Source organism: Liolophura sinensis, chromosome 9 (genome assembly GCF_032854445.1).
Source record: "Liolophura sinensis isolate JHLJ2023 chromosome 9, CUHK_Ljap_v2, whole genome shotgun sequence".
Lineage (NCBI taxonomy): Eukaryota > Metazoa > Mollusca > Polyplacophora > Chitonida > Chitonidae > Liolophura > Liolophura sinensis.
This window is the reverse complement of record NC_088303.1, coordinates 14,320,758-14,343,975: the sequence shown is the minus strand read 5'-3', so window position 1 is coordinate 14,343,975 and position 23,218 is coordinate 14,320,758. Positions and strand designations below refer to the sequence as shown.

At 38.1% G+C, this 23,218-nt stretch overlaps 1 protein-coding gene across 1 annotated transcript; it reads left to right on the top strand.

Annotated features, from left to right (window-relative positions):
- The first annotated feature begins 178 nt into the window (after positions 1-178).
- Positions 179-20,179, top strand: LOC135474724 (coatomer subunit beta'-like). Its single transcript, XM_064754290.1, has 21 exons — positions 179-298; positions 2,655-2,792; positions 3,419-3,505; positions 4,253-4,379; positions 4,817-4,965; positions 5,167-5,313; positions 5,717-5,816; positions 6,407-6,549; positions 7,124-7,323; positions 8,333-8,532; positions 8,888-8,997; positions 9,459-9,602; positions 10,274-10,404; positions 11,103-11,310; positions 11,769-11,879; positions 12,543-12,757; positions 13,363-13,455; positions 16,484-16,664; positions 17,311-17,466; positions 18,070-18,234; positions 19,048-20,179. Exons 1-21 carry the CDS (start codon positions 296-298, stop codon positions 19,081-19,083), a joined length of 2,844 nt encoding a protein of 947 aa, XP_064610360.1. The 5' UTR covers positions 179-295; the 3' UTR covers positions 19,084-20,179.
- Positions 20,180-23,218: the final 3,039 nt, after the last annotated feature.

The following is a 23,218-nucleotide window of genomic DNA, read 5'->3' as shown; positions in this document are numbered from 1 at the left end:
TAACTTGCTTGTAAATGTACGAACTTGTTTACCCTGTTCCCATTGGAAAGACAACTGAACTTCCCAGTCGGTTTAGTATGGCGGTTTTATCACTTAGGCCGTAATTGCACTTCCGCTGAGAACAAGGTATTACACATTTTCCGGAATAAGCGCAGCGCATGTGCTGTGGATTGAGCCACGTATTTTAGTCCAACACACTGGGTAAGACGAGGAGATAACAGACGGTCTTTAAAAGGTGTTCCAGGCAACCGATTTGGTAAAACCTGCTACTGATCACAGGGGAGGAGCTGTCAAAATGGTGAGAAACTAGAATTATTGCTATATATCTTGGTAGCTAAAGATCTACAATGTCTTAACCCAACCAATTAACGTGCAACAACAACAACAACTTCTGCTGACAGCTAACATCCTTGCGACACGCCGAAGGGCCAACAGTTAATCGTCTAGAGCTGTTAAACCTTCGTCATATATACAGTTGTTTCATCGTGATACTAAATTGTATGTGCATAAAGCCATTCCTGGCATTTTCTGGAATGGCCGCCTATTCTGCCATGCAACTCCACCTTCGCTCATAAATTTCGTACATGCACATCCTTGGCAGTTGTAAAGACAAGGGTGATGCATTTCTTGGTAACTGACCTACTTCCCAGATATTAATTGTGAAAAAGGTGAGGGACTGCCTGAAAAACGTCCGGCCTGACAGCCTGTTCATAGCCTGTCATTTTAAGGTATAAGGACGGTGCGTAGATTGACTTAATCTGACGGCCGCTATTGCCGGCCCACAGCCATTGGTGAATACAAAAAATAGGATCGGATAGTTCACGAAGATAGAAACGGACATAAACAACCTATATATTAAGTCAGGATAATGTGGCATTTACATACTAGTATCTGATTTTGGTATAATATTATATATTAGGCCTAGGCTACAAGGTTACATTTGATTTTAACGCATACAAAATATATAACTGGTCATTTAATATCTGTTTGAAAATGTTAAATATGGATATATAAAGAGTTAACAAAATGAAGGTGTCACTTTGAGGCTCAAGTCAAAGTCTCTCTTTTCAACTAAAATAAATGTATTAATTAATTAATCTTAAAAGCTGTATGCATGGTTTTTGTTTTTGTCTTCAATGTCTTCTTGATTATATGACTGATCAGAAATAGTGTGCCAGTAATTACTATTTGATGCATATACATACATATATATATATATATATATATATATATATATATATATATATATATATGTCAGTAAAATTTTGATTGCGAAAATAAGGAAACGTTCATAATGAATATATTTAATAACTGTAATTTACTATTTGATGGGTATTGCATGATATACATGCCTATTATTTAATATTTATTATTATACCTGAAATCAAATATGTAATTGCCATATTATTCCTGCTTAATATCTAGGCCATTTAAGTCTGTTTTCCTCTGTGAACGATCTGTTTTTAATATTATCCACCAATTTTAACATATAAGGCATGTATAGACAGGCTAAGTCAATCTACGCATGCAGGAAGTGGTTTTATATCGATTTGCTGCGTTCTTATACCCTAAATTGACAGGCCGTCAGGCTGTCAGGTGGGCCGTCTTTAAGGCCGCCCAAAAGGAGATTCTTCCATGAGTTGACTCTGCCCTGTGACAGCTATGTTGTCTTACATGTGTGTTAATAACTGCCCATCATTTTTGTACATTTCTTGCAGTGTTCTGCCACCTAACACCTCTGTCCCATATCGTGTGTTATCAGTTTTCACCTCTAGTCGAGAGTGCATTTTTCAGCAAATTATTAGAGTTACAATATCAATGAGTATGCTTTGGAAGCTATGCTTTATTTCTTTAAGGGATACAGTGTTTTATGGGTGACAGTAGAGATGGATGACCCAGAGTTACGTTGTCTAAGTTAACTTTGGACACACTTGAGTGCACACAGATTAAATCTTCAGTGCCGAAAATAATAACCCTGTTAATCTCACACGATTGCGATTCTATAGCAATGGATTCATCAAACCTTCAGTATTCTTGAATTGTTTTGAAATTGCTGACGTGATGATATCTTCATAATTTACCATCAAGAAAGTGTGTAAAGGAAATGGGATTCAACACAGATTTAACTTCTGCTTGCCATAGCTTTTTTGAATTAACAGTGAAATTCCCAGCTTAGTTACATTCAAACTCACCACATAGGATGTGTAGCTTTCTGCACAAATGAAACCAGCGAGACAAACAGAACATGATTGTTAGTGTCAAATTAAGCCCATGTTTTTTTTTTGTTTCAAGTAGTAGTCTTTGCTATTCTTGTTTAAGTCTTTGCCAAAAAAAGAAAATAATAATAAAAAAGCAGGGTTTCTTGAAGGCAGACATTTTTCAGCTGACAGCATATTTTTGGCTTTGCTGGCATATTTATATTCACAAGTATTGTACCACTGGGTAACATTCATTAAACTTGTGAAGGCCATGAGATATTTTGTGATATTTTGTGTTTGTAACCCAACTTAATTGTCACATTTAGACACAAAATCAGCCTATCATACTGTACATGGTAAAGTTGTCTCTTATGAATAATGGATTATTAGTTTAGTTACTTTATAGCTTACTGAAATGGTGGCTTTCGATCATGAATATGTTGCCTTCCCTTTCAGCCTTTAAGACTGGACATAAAACGAAAGCTGTCTGCCCGCTCAGACAGAGTGAAATGTGTGGACCTTCACCCAACAGAGCAATGGATGCTGGCCAGCTTGTACAATGGAAATGTTCACATATGGAATCATGAGTCTCAGGTAATGGCTGAATAGTGTACAATGTCTGGATGTATTTGCTATTGTTTTTAATGACGTCTGTTGTGTACATTGACAATTTGGATGGCTGGGGGTGCCAGTCCTTGGTATATGTGTCATGGGGACTGGGGTGCCAGTCCTTGGTATATGTGTCATTCTAAGGGATTTATCTGGTAATGCTTCGGAACCCATTGGTTGTGACTGATTATACATAAACTGAAACTCACAGCATTTGGGAACACATTTAGCAATTTCTTGAGTATTTAGGGATATGTTTGCCAGTACCATGTCTTTGCCTTGACCCGCAGTATGTTGAACACATTTGCCAGCATCTAGAGCATTTGGGGACATCTAGACTGAGATAGGCAGTGCCTGAGATAAGTTTTATTGCAGACAAGGTAGAGAGCGGCAATACTAGAAGACAGATTTGCTGAGGATTGGGTGAGATTGTCAGTACTGAAGTATATACTGTCACACAGTGCTGATAGTGGTATAGAGATCTCAAACTGTGACTGTGTTAAACTGCCTTTTTAGTGGCCTATAATGTTTGATTCAATCTGTAAATGTAAATGAATGCTCTATTTTTCTTAAGAATCTAATGTCATTCAATGTCATGTTTGTTATCACAGCAACTCATCAAGTCCTTTGAAGTGTGTGATCTGCCTGTCAGAGCTGCCAAATTTGTGGCCCGCAAAAACTGGGTGATAACTGGATCAGTAAGTTAATCATGTTGGTTACACATTTTTTGTGTGAGTTTTTGTTCGTTGTAAGTGTCATCGACATGTGTAAACATCCCCTACAGATTACACCAAATATGAAATATTTATACACATATGACTGAACATTGAACCAGTTTTCTGTTTCAGGCTGCTAGAACCCCTCTTGATCAAAATTCTTCATTTTGCCTTGTGTAACCCAAATTGATGGTACAGTTACTTGTGCATATATATATTTTTTGAAAGCTAAAAAACTGCTGCTTTCAAAAATACTGTCAAACTTTGTCTTAAAATTCTAAAGTAAAATCAGAGCATTTTCAAAGTTGTATTGTCTAGGTGTATAATTTACTATTGAAACTAAAGAAAAAAGTCTTACAGGGTAAATATTCATCTTAGATCTTTTTGAGTGATCATCTAAAGTTAAAGATAAAAAACGAAAATTCCAAAGAATATTGAAATCTTTTACATACATGTAGGATACATGACTGGAAACTTGGGTTAAAATGAAAAAAAGAAACCTACCATACCATAAGTGTCATATCAAGATTAAGCTATACCACTTTGAGCTGACACCATAATTACATGAACATAAATACTAAGCTTTGCATGGTGTCTTCTATAACCCTTGTTGTTTCTGCAACCTTACTTAAAGCATACACTGATCATGGCTGGTAGGATTAGGGGTTAAGACGGAGATAGATATTTCTGAAGACAGATTAAGTACAAGCATATTCTGTATGTTTTCAGGATGATATGCAAATTAGGATTTTCAATTACAATACCTTGGAGAGGGTACATCAGTTCGAGGCTCACTCAGACTACCTGAGATGTATTGCTGTTCACCCAACACAACCTTTCATTTTGACCAGCAGTGGTGAGTACTATACTGACTTCACCCTGCCCTTGATTTACGAGATGTGTAGACTGCCACGGTCATGCCGGTTCTGTTGATGAATTCCTGCCCATTGACATGAGGGAGATTACAAAGTTGTTGCAATGGTTACACTATGTCAAGTTCATACTAAGTTCTGTACTATGAAGAGTAGAATTAGCCCAGTCCATGCGCATGCTGATGTCAAGTTTTGTGAATACGTGTAACGGGAAGGAGAAACTTGAGAAAAATAATTTTCTCTTATTATGAAAAGATTCGTGTTAAATTAACTGTACCAGTTTTACCCCTCTACTGATTTTGATGAAGAAAGGAAAGAGAGAATCTTCTAAGCCTTCACATTGTGGCTGAGATTTTAATCTAACATGGCTATGTTAGGGTTGTCTACATTATTTTACTTTTATTTTCGTGTCTGTTTCCAGATGATATGTTAATCAAATTGTGGGATTGGGACAAGAAATGGTCGTGTACTCAAGTGTTTGAAGGCCACGCCCATTACGTTATGCAGATCGTCATCAACCCTAAAGATAACAATACATTTGCTAGTGCCTCCTTGGACAGAACAGTCAAAGTAAGTGCCCTAGATCCCAATATGCCTATTCTAATTGTAGGTGATATAGAAACCATCTTTGCAGTGATTTCACATCACATTGAAAACATATCATAAGAGGTGCACACTCAACAGATTTGCGAATGAAATATGTCTTACTGAAACTGAATATTGTTTGAGCAGTCTGCTTTAAAATTGTGTTACCTTTACTTTTATGCACAGGTTTGGCAGCTAGGCTCTCCAACACCAAATTTCACACTAGAGGGACACGAAAAAGGAGTGAACTGTGTGGATTATTACACTGGTGGAGATAAGCCGTACCTGATCTCTGGAGCTGATGACCGATTGGTGAAGATATGGGATTATCAGGTAAACCTTGCAGATAAAACAAGTCAACACTAATGAGCTCAAATGTCAGTACCTGATATCTGCACACAAGAATTTTGGATCTCCAAGCAGCTAGTGAAATTGATGTTTCCTCTGTGTCTCGTTAATTGTTTTGGATTGTTAAAACGTTAGGCCTTTTCATGATTCAAATGGTTTACAGCTTCACTCACTTGAAATTAAAAATGAAAGTTGAAAGTTTGTCTGTTTTATAATTAAATAAATGTTATCTGTATCTATATTATCTGTATCTACATATTATGGTACATGTATTAGAAGGTTCTCTGTGCCTCGGTCTGATTATAAGGCCTTTGCTTCTTGCAGGTATGTAGTTCAGCAGTACACGGTAGCATTGGCTTTATTGTCATCTCTTGTTCTTTCTTCCCAGAATAAAACTTGTGTACAGACTCTAGAGGGTCATGCTCAGAACGTCTCAGCTGTGTCATTTCACCCAGAGTTGCCCATCATTATGACTGGATCAGAGGATGGTAAGTTAGTAGGGTCATTGTATTTGACCAAACATTTCATCCATGACAAAATGATCTGTTGATATCATAAAGTGTTTTGAGGTTTGTTTAGAAGTCCGGGTTGTATCCTAGTGGGAGAATGAAAGCTTCAGTGCCAAAAGTGATATTTTATGAGCTTTGTTTGCATCCAAAAATGCATTTTGTTGGACAGATTTCAAGCTAAATAAATATTGTACATCACATTGTGATGAAAAGTAAATATTTCAAAGGCCATGTGGTTTTATACACAGCAGCAATATTGATAAGACCAAATAAGTTACAGAAAAAACCGCAACAACAAAAGCGTAACAAAAGACTTGTGACGTGCATGTTCTAATTGACACTAGCGCCACCTTTTGTGAGAGGAAAATCTACTGGTACCCTATTCTACCTTTTTTGCAGCTGATATTTGAATATTTGTTTTAACATATTGCTAACCTCCACACCATTAATCAATATTAAGTTGTACATTTTCTGGGGTTTGTTATCACACCAAATTTTCAAGGTATCTGGTCAGCTCCGGTTTCAAGACTGTACATATATAAACCATGCTGTGGCTTTTCCACTTTCAGGAACCGTGAGGATATGGCATGCCAACACATACAGGTTGGAAAGTACTCTGAACTACGGGCTGGAGAGAGTCTGGGCAATTGCTTGTCAGAAAGGTTCCAACAATGTGGCCTTGGGCTATGATGAGGGCAGCATTATTGTAAAGGTAAGGGAAAGTCGATGATAGCAGACCTTTACATGAGAGTATTTAATATTTACCTGATTATTCATTTTGTTGATGGCAAAAGTCAGTGGCTTAATTCAGGAACTCTGGTTTTATCCACCTATGACCTGGGCAGCCATCATTTAAGTAAAAATTATTGAGCTCTGTGTTAGACATAAATCAAACAATAAATATTTTATTGGTGTTTTACACTATAGTTTAAGAGCTGCAGAGCTGAACCAGTTAGAACTTGTTTAAAACATGTGCATGTGACTTAGAACCCCACCATTAAGTTGTCTGTCGCCGTATATGTGAAATATTCTTGAGTGTGTCGCAGGACACCAATCAAATAAACAAATAAATAATAGATGGTACAGCCAGGGGAATATGGAATATTTAGCAAGTAAAAATTTAAATACTGTAAATTTATTTAACCAGTACCAGTGTAATGGGGAATAAATGCTGAAGTGAAATTTTACCTGGAGGTTTTGTGTATGTGTGTATCTGTATGCAATTTATAGTTCCCAAAATGGAAGTTACATTGAAGTAATGATATGTTCCACATTCTTCATCCCAGCTTGGTCGTGAGGAACCTGCAATGTCCATGGACATGAGTGGCAAGATTATCTGGGCAAAGCACGCTGAAATCCAACAGGCAAATATCAAAGCTATCGGTGATCAAGAGGTGAAGGATGGAGAACGTCTACCTCTGGCCATCAAAGACATGGGGAGTTGTGAGATATATCCTCAAACCATAGCCCACAACCCAAATGGCAGGTGAGAAAGCTATGGCTGATGTGTAAAGAGAAAGACAGGGATATATTTCATGTAATTCTCAACGTGAATTTAATTCAAAATGATAGGACTGGCACATGAACACGTGTCTGTCCGGTAACCTGCAAATCCTGCTGTAAAGCATGATTTCGCTTTACATGACTGATGTGCCGGAAGGAGACATTAAATACGAAGTATCTACCAAAAGACTCCTCAAATTTTTTTTCCTTTTTTTTTTTTAACTTATTTACATGCAGGCAAATGTATTTTGATCTGTGATGTCACACAACTTTCAGTATACCTATTTGTTCAGGTCCAAATAAAGTGAAATTGACTGGTATAAAGCTGGCATTAAATTCCTGTTTCAGGGATGGAGAAACTCAGTGTGACATAATAGATGACATGTACATGTATTATCTATACAATACTGAAAGTCCATCTTACAATCTTTAACAATTGACTAAATTTAATTCAGCGAAAAGCATATCTGAAAATAAACATTTAATGATCTTTTTTCTGATGCTTACTTTACTCTAATATTTCTTTGCTTTTAAGCCCCATCTTCTGAAAAACTGTACGGTGCCTTGTGATAAAAGTGTTACAATGCAGGTAGCACAAGGGTCATAGCATACAATCTTCAGGTCTGTCATCAGACCTAATACACAACCCTGCAAGGCTGTGTCAAAAGTGCATTAGAGTTGAGTGAGACTTAAATTATAATACGACATACATCCTAATGCAAAACTAATTGATCTTCAGTTCAGACTAAAGTTAGTACTGGTTTTAACTGCTAATGCCCTTCAGAACAACTGGGCCGAGAACCCTAACAGCATATGAGGCATATGTGGCAGCATATAGTTTGTCCCTCTGTTAAGCTACATGTATACATATTTCTCACTTTGTAGCACACAATAAAATCTTTGAAATATTACAAAACGGTAAAACCCATAGTGATATCTGATGTTCCTGTTGCACGTGTCTGTGCTGTAGAGTTCTCTCCCCTGTGTTTCAGGTTTGTAGTAGTGTGTGGAGATGGAGAGTACATCATCTACACAGCCATGGCCCTCAGGAACAAGAGCTTCGGCTCTGCTCAGGAGTTTGTCTGGAGCACCGACGCCTCTGTCTATGCTATTAGAGAAAGCAGCAGTGTCGTGAAAATCTTCAAAAACTTTAAAGAGCAGAAATCATTCAAACCAGATTTTGGAGCTGAAGGTAATAATTCACCCTTTTTGTGTCTAGCAGATTTAATGCTGGTAGAAACACACACATGTACCTTGGTTCAGATGAAGAACATGATATTTGAACATGCAAATCCTATACCATGTCAAGATATAACATACATGTAAGTGTTACTGCCTTAAAGGTTTTCATTTTGGTGTTCACGTTTGATTTTGCAGGTTGTGTTCGCATCAAGATGGGTAGATGTACATACATTATTTTCTCTGAATTGCAGTCTTAAGGAAATGCTTTTTTTTCTTTCCCTTTCAGCTATAGATAAATGGTAATATGCTTGTTTCTTGAGCATTTAAGTTGTTCAAAATCTATGATGGCTTTTTCCTCTTTTCAGGCATCTATGGAGGCTGTATGTTGGGTGTGAGGTCTGGAGTGAGTGGCCTGGCCTTCTATGAATGGGACACAACAGATCTTATCAGACGGATTGAAATCACACCCAAAAACGTAAGGGCTTTGACTCCAGCCTCAGGTTGTGAGCTAATGATCAGGTTTGAGAAAAGGTCACTGTACTTCCTGGATGGAAAACACACTGATTAGCGTTAAAATCACTCTTTAAATTTATGGGGTTTTGCTCAACATTGTTGAAAACACACCCCTAAAACCTTAATAGTTTTCATATAAACAGGAGGTTTTGAGCTAAACATGAATGTTTTAAGTTTGGCTCAAATCCTTGGTTAAAAACGAATCTCATTCATAGTTGAAATCACTATGTGACATTATATGAACTTTAATCAACCCTCTTGTGGTATGTTCATGTAAAGACGCAAAGAACTTGGGCATGAAGATAGATCTATAGCAAGGGTCTAGATCCATGAAACCTTGAATTATTATTTTTTTTAACACTGCACTTTTCAGTGGGATTTTAGTACTGAATAAGCTAACGATGGGTTGTCTCCCTTGTGTAGATATTCTGGAGTGAGAGTGGTGAACTGGTGTGTATAACAACAGACGAGTCATTCTTCATATTGAAATACAACGCAGAGGCTGTGGAGCGAGCAAAGGAGACACGAACTGAAGTGACGGAAGATGGCATTGAGGAGGCCTTTGAGGTAAGATTGGTTGAGCTTGTTCACACATTGTTCCCCTTTGCATTTTTCATATTCACAGTTGCAGTTCACAAAGGCTATCGAAATTCAGAGGAGAAATGTATGACTGAGCCTGATTGAGTTAGTCTTCATTGTTTCCAGGATTCCATAGACCTTTCCTTACTGTCAGTCAAGAACACACATTTGACCAATATTGGATCCTATGGCGTGATGGTTATTTTCACTGAGAATGGAATGAAAATTAACATTGTTAAAAGAAGGGGTGATGGAACATCAGGCGTGTGGGATCAGTCCATTATCCCTCAGGTTGCTCTGACTATACACATATAGTTTTCGAGTTTTGATTTGTACTTTTTATTATAGTTTTAAATGTTGTAGCTCAGATAATAAAGGCTGCCTTTGTTGGCTTAGATGATTAAAGAACTGGAATGCTGTGACTATCAACACCAGTGAGGTCACATGTTCAAAACCAGCTCTCACTTTAGTTGAGAGTTATCAGGTACCTGGCAAAGGTTGGTGGGTTACTCCAGGAAGTCTAGTTTTATAAAAGTGAAAAATTCTTATTCATGGCTTTTTAGCACCAATCAGATAAATAATTTAAAATGACAAAGTTACAAATTTTGTACCTGAGATGCATCTAAGTAACATCTGGTAAATTTTTTCTTGTTTTCTAGGCGGTTGGTGAAATTGAGGAGTCAGTGAAGACCGGGATCTGGGTGGGAGATTGCTTCATCTACACCAACTCTGTTAACAGGCTGAATTACTATGTGGGTGGGGAGATTGTCACCATAGCTCATTTAGACAGGTCAGAATTTGCTCTTACTATGCCATGGCTAAATTAAAAAAAAAACTCAGCTGTTAAATAAGTTATTTATTTATTTGATTGGTGTTTTACGCCGTACTCAAGAATATTTCACTTATACGACGACGGCCAGCATTATGGTGGGAGGAAACCGGGCACAGCCCGGGAGAAACCCACAACCATATGCAAGTTGCTGACAGACCTTCCCATGTACAGCCAGAGAGGAAGCCAACATGAGCTGGACTTGAACTCACAGCGACCGCATTGGTGAGAGGCTCCTGGGTCATTATGCTGTGCTAGAGCGCTAACCGACTGAGCCACGGAGGCCCCTGTTAAATAAATGAATAAAAAGGAAAATTTGTAGGATAATCAGTTACTAGTAAATTTTTCTGCAGTTATGTTATTTCAGTTTGATTTCCCATAAAATTTTAAGTACTGCACATCTGGACCAACAGATATAATTTAATAATCTTACCAGGTTGGTTTTGTTTGTTAATTTCTTTGCTTTTAGTATTGCACAATTGCCTTCAACATTTCACACCTTGTAGATCTTTCTCAGCACCGACATTTCTAATACTGCCTTATTGAAATGCACTGCTGAAGACACCAGACATTAGGCCCTGCCTACATGCTGTATGTATTATGCATATGCAAGTGATATGCATGTACTGACAATTCATTATCATTCTTCTCTCCTACAGAGTGATGTATTTACTAGGCTATATTCCCAAAGAAAATCGATTGTATTTAGGAGATAAAGAGTTGAATGTGGTCAGCTTCTCTCTTCTGCTCTCCGTACTCGAATATCAGACAGCTGTCATGAGGCGAGACTTTGAAACAGCAGACAAAGTCCTTCCCACAATCCCCAGGGAGCAGCGAACAAGAGTTGCTCATTTCCTTGAAAAACAGGTTAGTGATGTATTCATATTAAGACATGCAGCATTTCTCAGTGCCTTGGCTATTGATATACATGGTAGAGCTTACTTCTCTTGATGGCCTGATTAGAAAGTTTAAAAATCAAATTTCTACACTTCACAGAAAAAAAATCCATTCCTGGTTGTGTATATCAACTCGTGGCTAATACATCTCCTTGATTACTCATAAAACATGGTAGTAAAATTATATTATGGCTGATTCCTACTGATTTGCCATTATATGTTCATCTCCAAAATCAGATAATTAAGATGCAGAAATGACATTAAAATTTTTGTTGGCGGGAATCAAGCCTTTGGCTTGGTTTCTGTACAACTAACTCCATCCAGCTTTAATTGTGATTTATTCCCTGCAGTACAACAACTAACAGCTGTGCAAATTGACAGTGAAAAAAAAATTGTCTCTTCCTATAACTGAATGTGTGTTCTTTGCAGGGTTTCAGGTCGCAGGCATTGGCAGTGACGTGTGATCCAGAGCACAAGTTTGAGTTGTCCTTACAGTTGGGCGATCTGAAGACTTGCTATACCCTGGCCCAGGAAGCTGAGGTAAGATTAGATAAGGTTAAGGTTTTCTTTTAGGAAGTATTCTAAAATTACCATTTATGGCTACCTAATTCTTCACCCTTTTCAACCACCATTGCAACCAATATTTTGAAACATTCTGAGAAAATTATGGGATATAGAGCATTAATTTGCCGAAGTTTTATGAAGCTTGCATCTTAAGTGACACTAGTAAATTATTTTTAGTGTCATTTTCGTAATAATGGTATGCATAAATTCCACTTAAATGCTTTAGTGGTTAAAAAAGTTGAAGATTTACGGTAAGTCTGTGTAGGCTGTGATGTTGACAGTATTTGAGTTTCAATCTGCTTCCAAACGTCAGCTACAACTGCATTTGTGCCCAATATATTATTTGCATTGTAGTGGGAATGAATTTATTTCCAAGATTATTTTTATCATCACATAAAGGCTTGTGACATACCTGTACTTGACTCGTGTATATATTCATAGTAAAAAACGTTTATGTTAATTGATCGGTGTAATGGTGACCGGTGATGTATTGGTAAATGACTTCACAAACTTATAAATACATGTGTAAAAAAAACACCCAGTCTGCATTGTTTTCATGGTAATTTAAGTTGTGTGAGATGTGAAGGCAGAAATCTATTAAATGAGCAAACCGTAACATATGCGTTGTTGTTGTGGCAGTCTGAACAGAAGTGGAAGTTACTGGCTGAGTTAGCCATAAGTAAGTGTGAGATGGGACTGGCTCAGGAGTGTTTACATCAGGCCCAGGACTTTGGTGGTCTCCTACTACTTGCCAGCTCAGCTGCTAATGCCGAGATGGTCCACAAGCTGGGAGTCACAGCCGAGAAGGCAGGACAAAATAACGTAGCTTTTGCCTCGTATTTCTCTCTGGGAAGGTAAGTTGTTAGTGGTAGTTGCTCTGGCTATAAATGTTACATGTGATATGAGAAATGAAGCTTCAGACTGTCACCATATTTAAACTCAAATAGTTAACATCATCATCAGCATCACTGGGCAACCAGTGTAGCTTTTGTGTTGCATAGGCTAATTTAACATTTCTCAGGGAAGGTTGTTTTACAATTTTCCCTTGTAATTTTACTGCTACTAAAACTTTAATATTCCACTTTTGTATACTTATCAAACCTATATCATGACTCTTTTTAATTAATATTCTCTTTAGTTTCAAACAGTTTATTGACCTTGTTTCATTAAGGACAAAAAGTGCATTATACCACCCTAGCACTCTATTGCATATTAAAGGGGAAATTCTGTATTGAATAAAATTGTAAGATAAACTGAAATTAGAGACAAAAGTTAATACTGGATTTATTATCAGGTGATTCAGTTTTCCTGGTTTCCATGAAGCACCAAACTGATATATGTAAGTGAAATAGTCTTCAGTTCAACTTCTGACAACTTCAGAAGTATGTAAATTAACTGCATTACAATGACCAGGAGGAAAGAAAGGATTATTAGGGCTAATCTGTTGTTGCTGTTTTAGGCTGGAGGAGTGTTTAGAGGTCCTTATTAACACAGGCAGACTACCAGAGGCTGCTTTCTTTGCTAGGACATATCTTCCCAGTCAGGTGACCAGGTAGGTTATATGAAATCATTCCCAAGGGCAGAGAAATCAATCCTGGCCCAGGGAACAACATGCCAGAAGTCTGTTTTCTCAACCCTTGTCAGTGATATATCGACTTCCCATGGTTTGATTTTTGATGGGAAGACTAATGGTTAAGATCACTTGCATATTGAGCTCACTCTTGCAGTGAAAATTCCTGTGGGTCACATGTGGGAAAGTTTGTCAGTTGCTTGTGACAGCTGATGGTTTACTGTAATTCCTCTAGAATTTTGGGCACACTAGAAATTCGGACACTTCCCACCCCCAATGTCAAGGTATTTAAACATCTGAGAATGCCGCCAAAAGGGGAGGCTGATTGGTTTTTACACAAACTAAGCTCCCTTACCCAACCTACCGGCTGTATAGCTGTGCCTGCTACCCGTCACGCATGACTGCCCAAAGGGCTAGCCTTTTCTCCTCTGTGATCAGTCATTAATCAATGTTTGCTGAAGTACCAGTGCAACAACAAAAAAACAAAACAAAAACTGGACGAAGGAGCTGACTTTTAGCAGACCAGCACCGTTCATTATCGGCCTAGTATACGTATACTATAGGTACTATGGCTGTAGTTTAAACTCTACTAAAAGCTTTCACAAAGAAGCTTATTCCATACTGGTGCGAACCTTTTTGTTCAGTCCTTGTCACAAATGCTTACTGTACCAGAAAACACTTAGAAAAGGAAGTGGACCATGATTCCAGTTTCATTAAAATCCATGGTGGTTATAATCCTGCTAAGTTCTCCGTAATATTTTATGAGTAACTGCTGATCTATTACTGGAATTGCGAATGAATTACTGTCCAATTTCCACACCCCAACACTGTACCTACGTGTATGCTACCATGGTGTGAGGCTTTAATACATTGAAACAATGTTGGAAATTGTTGTAAAGCTCTTGGCTTGAAATTGTCTGCATTTTAATTCAACTTTATAATCCTGCCATTTTTTTAATAAGTTCCCAGCACGTGTTGAAATGCTGAATGGGCCATGGACCATTCACACCTTTATTTTTATTTATGAATTAAAATCCAAAAAGTAAATTCCAAAACTGTCTCAAGTCATGATCCTGTCAAACAGGCAAGCTAATGACTGCTTTACTCATTTGTCTTAAGTTTACTGGCTACACTGCTCCTGCGAATGTGTTATATTGGGAACAGTGTTGTTCGTTTACAGACCCAGAAATGTATGTAACAATTAAATCATTAAATGATTTTCTGTGATAAAGATCTGATTGACAAGTATCTGTCGTCAGTCTCCCTAAAATGCAGGGGAATGTTTTCCAAGCCTCTCGCAGGAGTTGTTTCGTTACAAGATAGTCCAGACAGTTTCAATTCTTGTTTCATAAAAAGGCAATCTTAGACCCAGTGTGCATCAGTTGAACACTGTGCTCGCATGTGTGGAACTGGATACCTTCACAATATGCCCATTACAAGCTTCATGTTACATCTATTTTTTAAACATTGTATTTGTGCAAGGCTACTTCCATTCCACTTGATCTTCTGAGAGCTTGCAGTCACTTGTGCATAAATGTCTTACAGGTGACTGACATCGTACACAATTCAACAGTAACCAACAATGTGAACTTATTTTGATTGACCCGTCCCTTGGAATAATGAGTCGTCACTGTTGTGAAATCTCTCGCCAAATCTATACTAGGCGACGGGAGTTGATTTGACACACTGTCATGTGCACAGAGATGAGTCTGCGCATTTTCTGGAGACTTTGCTTTTGACCTTATTACAAAATCATCATATGTAAAGCCATCATATGTATGGTCATGCCAATTTATTACAGTAATGTTTTCGACACATTTAATCTGTTTACCAAGTAACAATTGAAAACAATTACCAAAATAACACGTGGTCCGATCGAGTCTCTGCTGTGATTGTCGGGTCCCACAAACAATGTTGGAACTTCAAAGGCTATACCCAGTGCAGTGCGAAGTTGCGATTTGGATATCAATACAACTTGGCTGTTTATATTTGAATACACTTAATCAGTTCTAGACTGACATTTCCTCACCAAAATTTCCACACAATGAATGCTATTGTTAGATCATTAGAGCCTACATTCGTGAGGTGTGAAGATGTAGGTATGTTCTGATGCAAACAAACTGGGTGAAACTGGGTAAGTCAGAGCAGTACAATGTTCATGTTAGACAATGTTTTGTAAAAAACAACAATTTCATGATTGCCTTAAGATGCTCCCTCCCCTCTTTCTTCCTGCCCGGTCACCCTCTTATAAGGATCTCCTCAGATGTACCCAGCCGTGTTTTAGGCGACATTTCTGGTTTAATCGTGAGTAAAGACCAAATAGGTATCTTTCAGATTATGATTCTTTTGTTTTTCTTTTTGTGAGCCAAAACAAATGAGACCTGTTTTCAGACGATGAGCAGATTTTTAGACAAGAGGGAAATGTTTTTATTCCTGTGCGATTCCGACAATATAAACTTTTTGATTGGTTTTTGGCTGCGTATTCACAAACATGCAGACCTCAGCGATCGTTTGAAAATCGCTTAAGATTGACTATTTATTGGATGTTTCCACTGTAAAGGGCTTCCAGTTATTTGATCTGTTAAGTCTATGGCAAGTATTTGGGCGCCCCCAGATGTGCACCTCTCTGCCCGAGCCAAGTGTCAGCTTTCCACATGTGGAAGTGAGGCTTTGATGTTGAGTTAGTCCTGAAAAGGATTATCCATTCCCCCATTTAAAACACCCAATGCTCATGTGGACGCCGCCCTGTGCTAAAACCTCAGTCCCTGCCCGAAATTTTGGAAGAGTTACGGCACTCTGGTGTTCTCCACCTATGACCCTGGCTGAAATTTTTTGTGCATGGCATCAGGAGTCTTATCAGGAGTCTTATCATATTAATCTATTTTTATGTAAAGTTAATCATGACAGTAACTGCTAGATATCTAAATGAAATCCATATGGAATGTATTGTGGGTGATGTTAAACTGAGACTGTGACTAAGTGTATTGTGTATCCTCTTGTGTTGTGGCAGAGTGGTGGAAATGTGGCGGGATAGTTTGGCGAAGATCAACCAGAAAGCTGCCCAGTCCTTGGCAGATCCTGCAGAATACGAGAATTTGTTCCCAGGACTCAAGGAAGCCATCAAAACAGAACAGTTCCTTAAACCTGAGAGGAAACGTGTGATACCTGCTAGTGACTACCCCAGTGTAACAGTAAGTCCATTGTTTTTTGTTTTTACTAACATGTAATGTGAGTTAAAACTGAATTCCTTTTGATTTTAATAGTTCTTTTTATGCTGTTTGTCCTTTATGTGTAAACAGTGTAGTGGTTGAATCTTTCATCTCATACCATTCATGTACTACCGGTAATGTTGTCCTTTATATGTAAACAGTGTAGTGGTTGAATCTTTCGTTTCATGCCATTCATGTACTACCGGTAATACTTGTGCGGAAGACACAGATTTTTTTTATCTTGATGAATTTGAATATGGATCAGAACAGGAAATAGCAAATACCTAGGAGTCTTAGTGACAAAAATCAAGGCAGAAGCCACAGGAGGTGGCAAATGTACACACTGCTCATGGGTCATTGACTCCACAGGCAGTGACCCTGCCTTGTATGTAAAACATATAAAAGAGCAATATCAATTGCCTTTACATGCACAACCTTCAAACAAAAATCGAAATCAAATAATTTTTATCATAATCATTTGTTGCCATTCCTTCACAGTCTTAAAATGAAATTGTAATTTCCCACAATACCTGTACTAATTTCCAAACATGCATCAGTTTGTTAGTTTGCCTGATGGCGTTTTGTTGTGTTGTATATGTCTTAAGTTTGTGTATCTTTGCGACTGCAGGCTAACCAGGATAGGAATCCTATAGAAGAGATGGAGGAGGCGGAGGCCTCAGGGGCATTCATTTACCTTCCTGAGGGTGAAGATGATACCCAGGAGCCCCCATCATCTACCACACCTGTCCCAGTAACACCTCCAGTACAGCAGCAGCAACAACAGGTACATATCACTTCTGTTTGGGGGCCAAAAGCTGTAGGGAAGTGATGAGGCCATTCTTAAAAAATCCTTTGTTGGATGCATCCCAATTCTATCAGAAACAAAAAAGATAAGTTGGTAGAGGTTTTTTTTTTTTTGGTTCTGGCTAATGAGATTTTATTGGTTCTGGCTAATGAGATTTTAGAGAAATTAGCATTTGTGAGAGAGAAAAAAAGTTTCATCAAAATCCGAATAAAAGGTTAAGAGTAGGCCCATTTTCTAAAAGATCAAACAAACAAAATCCAAACAAATATATGGTTAATGATGGCCTGACAGTGATCCTGTATATGTACAGAGAGACCTGCCCTCCACCCCCCCCCCCCAAAAAAAAACACAGCAAAGCAACCACTGAGATCAACTTAGTGATACAACTTCATAATACATGTAAGCATTATGTTTTGACCAAAAATCTGTAATTCAGTCATCTGCTCTTTGTATTAATGAGTGCCTTATCATGAGATCATGGCGTTAACTGGTGTGCTGCAGGATACTCAAGTGTGAACCACAATTAATGATTTATGATTGAGCGACCATCACTCCAGTGCTGTCTTGTGGTTGTATCCCCAGAGTTTGCCTGACCCCATAAAGCCTCAACCTGTTGCAAAATCAGAACCACAACCTGCTGCCACGCCGACTCCAGTGCCCTCTGGTGGCAAAACTGTTAGTGAAATAGAACAAGAACTGGAACTGGATTTAGAGAACTTGAATGTTGATGACAATATTGACACAGCTGTAAGTATCTGACATTACTTTTTAAAATATTTACTCATGAAAATATGTAAGTGATATTTTGGAGACACAAATTATCATGATGAGTTTTCTTTTCAAAACATTGTCCTCCATTACTGGGTACTGATGCACCATTCCAAGTAGCTATCTGCACTGATGTGAATACAGCATGCATGTTCGAGATGTCATATTACAAGCACAGTGTGACATCTCTTAGTAATGTGCTGTCATCTATTGCTTGATATGGTGAATTTTCCAATTTTAACACCAGGTGGTGTACGGAATATCGAAAACTAATTCAAGAGGATTAGATTACTCTTCTGAAATATATTCTTGGGCAGGTGTGGGTATCGAATATTACAAAAAGTATATATATATGATCACCTGCTGGTAAGACTATATAAACATGAATACTGCCATGTTAAGAGATAGGCAAGTAGCCCATGAAAATATCAAGCAAAGCAACAATGTCATTTCACGCAGCATATCACTGATGATGATGTAACTTGAAAACTGATAATGATACACACCTGACATATTTTTCTTAAATAACTTTGAAAATGGTATACACCAAAATGTAAAAAAAAAAAAAAAAAATCAGGTAATATTTAAGAAAAATTGAATTGGTTTTCTGGCTATGATTTATGAGTGTTAAATTGTCACTAACTGCATCTCTGGTGTCAGGGGGATGAATGCTTTTAATGAACACTTGTGAAAGCGTATAAAGCACCTGTAAACATGCCTGCCTCTGTATCTTAGAGATCGAAATGACTTTATTCTTCAGCACAACGCATATTTTCATCTTGTGTTTTACAGGATGTTGACTTAGATGATGATCTGTTGGATGATTAGCTGCCCTAACGGTGGGAATGCTGGTGATGAGAAGTTAAGTGACTCAAGTCTTCAACACACCTGAAATTTTGTAAATTGTATCTTATTCAGTAGTTCCAGATTATGCGCGTGTTGTCAACATACTGACTTTCATTGTAAATATGTATCCATGTTTTCACACAGTGATCGAAAACATTATTCTGTGTACTGTTCATTGGCGGAGAATGTGTTTCATAAATAGTGCATTAGAAAGGGGGTTTAAGATAAAAACCAAAATGTTTGAATGAATTTTAAATATATATGTACACTTTAACAAATGTACAGAAGAATTTATTAAAGATTCTCTACGCAATTTTGCAAAAGACATTTCAAGAGAAATATATATTGAATGTGATTCCACAGTTGAATTTGATTACCTGACTAGTTTTGGCGTGGAAAATACTTATGGCTGCGTATTCTGCTTGAAAATAGAAAATATCGTCATCGGTTATTTACATGTCTGAGACCTGTGAAGCAGCCATCAGTTATATAAAGTTCATACATGTAGTTATATGACAACTAATGTTGTAGACCCCATTGATATCTGGTTCATATACACCAAAAACAATAGCATCATCGCTGAACGTGTATTACCAAGATGCTTTATGATTCATTACACGGGACCATTCGTCAGAAAGCAGTGCTTGTTTTGTTTCCTCTTCCGACATATTTATTTGTTATCTGCTATCGTGGCGAATAAATTATCACCTTGTACAAATGATTTTGTTTGTTGAAATGTGTTTGTCTAAATACACTTTCTGTAATGTTGAACAGTAAAACTAATGTGGGGCGTCAACCATTCGCGTAAGCTGCAACCGTTGTGCGTAGATTGACACTTAACATCTGAACAATGCAAAACTTTTTTCCCCCTTAAAAATACTGAGAAACACTCTAGTTCCAAGCTGTTCACAACATCTATGATGGCAAAATAACTAATTTAACATGCCAACCAATTTGCAGTGATATACATGTAACAGGAGAAAAATCCTATTCCGCTTGATAGATAATCCTCCTGAGTAGTAATCCTTTTATATACCCAGTTGTGGTAGTGGGTGAGAGGGTTAAGTTTACACCTCGTCGCTCAGCCAGCCCGTCTCTCAGCCAACCCGTTCCGTTCATCGTATTTAATTGAATCTTGGTGCCAGTATTCACCATGACAAGTTTGTTTTCTTGCCGTTCAGTCCATTTCTAATGAAATTCTGAGTTAATTTCTCCTGTTATGGACTTTTTATGTACACGTAGCTATTATTCCGATGACTCAAATCAGTGGTAGACGTTTTCCAAAAGCATAACTTCCAGAATTTTATGAAGTGCCATTCCACATCTCGTCCCGTCACATCTCATCCATGCCTAGCGGACAACGTCCCACTTGTACTTGGAACGCGCGCAAAACCAAATCCAACACCAAAAAAAAAAAAAAAACAAGATTCTGGTCACATGTACCGATAACCACCGAAAACTGTATATATCGGGTGGGCATAAAAAAATTGGCCGTACTCTGACACTCAATATCTCCCAAACCCTCTTACGTCAGCTTCTAAAAATTTACACACTCACAGCCATTATGTTTTAAGTATACAAACCAAATTTCAATTTCATCCTTTAACGTTTCTTCCATGAAATGATCTGAGTCTCGAATCTCCTTTAGAGTAATTTTTTCCGGCAGTCCTTGATGCGTGCTTTTAGTTCATCCTCAGTGAATTTTTCCGTGCGACCCTCAAACCTACTCGCTCCGAGAATTCCACTCAGAGTAGTCCATGAGATTGCAGTAGGGGCTCTGCATTGGCCACTCGTCCTTAGTTACGAATGAAGGAGTCACTTCCTCAAGATGCTGCTGTGTTGCACGGCTGGCATGGGATGATTCGCTGTCTTGCTGGAAGACAAAGTCATTTTCTGGGTACATCGGGCGAAAATCAGGGAGAAGGCCACGATCGAGAAATTTCATGTAATTTTCGGAATTCACCCCAGCCTTTTCGGTATCAGTAAAATGTATGCTGGTTTTCCCGTGCCAACAATTTCTTTGTAAACTTACTTGATTCACGGTACATCCTCTTAACATGAGTGCCCTGCTTTCGTTTGCCATAAACGCGATCGTTCTGTCTACTGCGTGCAATCTCAAATGGAAAGTCTTTTTCATCCGTGAAGCCAATTTTCTTCACCTCCGTCGAGAACTTATCATCAAGGTTTCTGCAGCGCTATTTTCTTTTCTGTCGAACCGTTTCATCCCTTCATAAAGTCTGTATTCGCTTGTACGATTTTATTGTCGCGATAAAACTGAAATAGGGGCCTCCGTGGCTCAGTCGGTTAAAGCGCTAGCGCAGCGTAATGACCCAGGAGTCTCTCACCAATGCGGTCGCTGTGAGTTCAAGTCCAGCTCATGCTGGCGGCCGTACGTGAGAAGGTCTGTCAGCAACCTGCGGATGGTCGTGGGTTTCCCCCGGGCTCTGCCCGGTTTCCACCCACCATAGTGCTGGCCGCCGTCGTATAAGTGAAATATTCTTGAGTACGGCGTAAAACACCAATCAAAAAAAAAAAAAATCAAAAAAAATAAAACTGAAATATTGTTGAAAGCGACGTTAAAACTTTCACTCACTCACTCCTGTACGATTTTAATCCTTCTTTTGTCATATTTCTCACAGAAGTCTGAGACACTCCGAGGTTCCTTGCAATCTGTCTCTGCGATTTGTGAGTGCCGGGATGGTCTTCCTGGGAATAAAGTGCCTCTTCCACATACTGAAGATTTTCTTCCGAGCAAACAGTTTTTGGTCGTCCACTGCCCTTCCTTTCTGGAGAACCTGTCCTTTCTAGCTTTCTGATCACATTGTTAATGGAACTTTTATTCCAGTTTTTCACCGGGAATTCTTTCAATTTTTGCCTCTCTCCAACCCTTTTCAGTGAAACATGTTGCGATAAATTCCTTGTCCGGCGCAGACAAACCGTCTTGATTCAGCAAAACTTGTGCCTATCTGGCAGAAGGGTTTTCCTGACGCTAGAGCCAGGCAATTTTTCCAGACACATGATTGACGCGTGTCACACAGGTGCAGCGCGCGCTCTACTCATGACACCTGACAGGTGATGCAATGTGAGTCACCGGAACGTGCGTTTTTGAAAAATCTTTTCATTTTAACCCTGTGTACAGACAATTCAAGCTATGTCCTTGAAAATTGGTCAGTATATTAACAAAATCATGGCATTTGAATGTCCAAAGTTTGAAAGGTTTGAACAAAGGATAATGGGGCAATGCAGCGTTAAAGTACGGCCCATTTTTTATGCCCTCCTGATACATGCATTTGAAGTTCCTGGCGTGAACGGCCTAAACCTGGCAAGAAAAAAATCTTGATTCCATTTTTCGTTAAATGACCAGCTTTATATATAAAAATAACACAGCTGACTAAGTCGCTGACAGCCGGTTACCTTCTACCTGAAGCATCATTAACGCACGAAGTCTCATGTGAAACTTGTACAGTTTTTCAATCAAGCGTGAGGTCTAATAAAATAAACGATAATGTTCTATTCGATACTACAGTAGGTAGTCTATTCAAAAAATATACATGTATAAGAAATAGTTTGTGATGAGAGTGATTTATAACCACCTTCATTGTGAAAGACACTTAATATCTATATCTTTATACTGCCGACAGCTACACGGCCCAACGATAAGGATGAGTATGTTTCAAAATCCCTTTTTTTGGTGAAAATAAGTCGCTATGCTTTTAAGTGACTATACATGAAGATCGATGACCAGAAAAATATTTTCAAAAAATAAATAAAAGGGGCATTTAACCTGAATCATGATAATATGAATATATTAAATCTATAAATGTGAAACAAATCAAGGTTGAGCACATTTGTTAACCGAAAAGACCAAATTCAAGTGAAAAAAATATTTATTTAACATTTGTGACATTCATAGCATTTTTACAAAAGACAAAATATAACAAGAGGTGGTCCCAAATTCCAACCATACAAGAGTTATTTTATTGTTATTGTTATAGAAGTGTATTTTTGTCTTTAAAGAAAAACAGAAAAAGGTACTGAAGCTCACTTTTACAAACAACTTTTCACACTTTTCATCTGAACTTTATGTAACTGTTATGCTTTCTTCACCTTCAATGTT

Bases quoted from the DNA above. Each gene is read 5' to 3' on its own strand.
- LOC135474724 (XM_064754290.1), top strand. The intron at 10,405-11,102 runs GTCAGAATTTGC...TCTCTCCTACAG, and splicing joins ACCATAGCTCATTTAGACAG to AGTGATGTATTTACTAGGCT. The intron at 12,758-13,362 runs GTAAGTTGTTAG...TTGCTGTTTTAG, and splicing joins TCGTATTTCTCTCTGGGAAG to GCTGGAGGAGTGTTTAGAGG.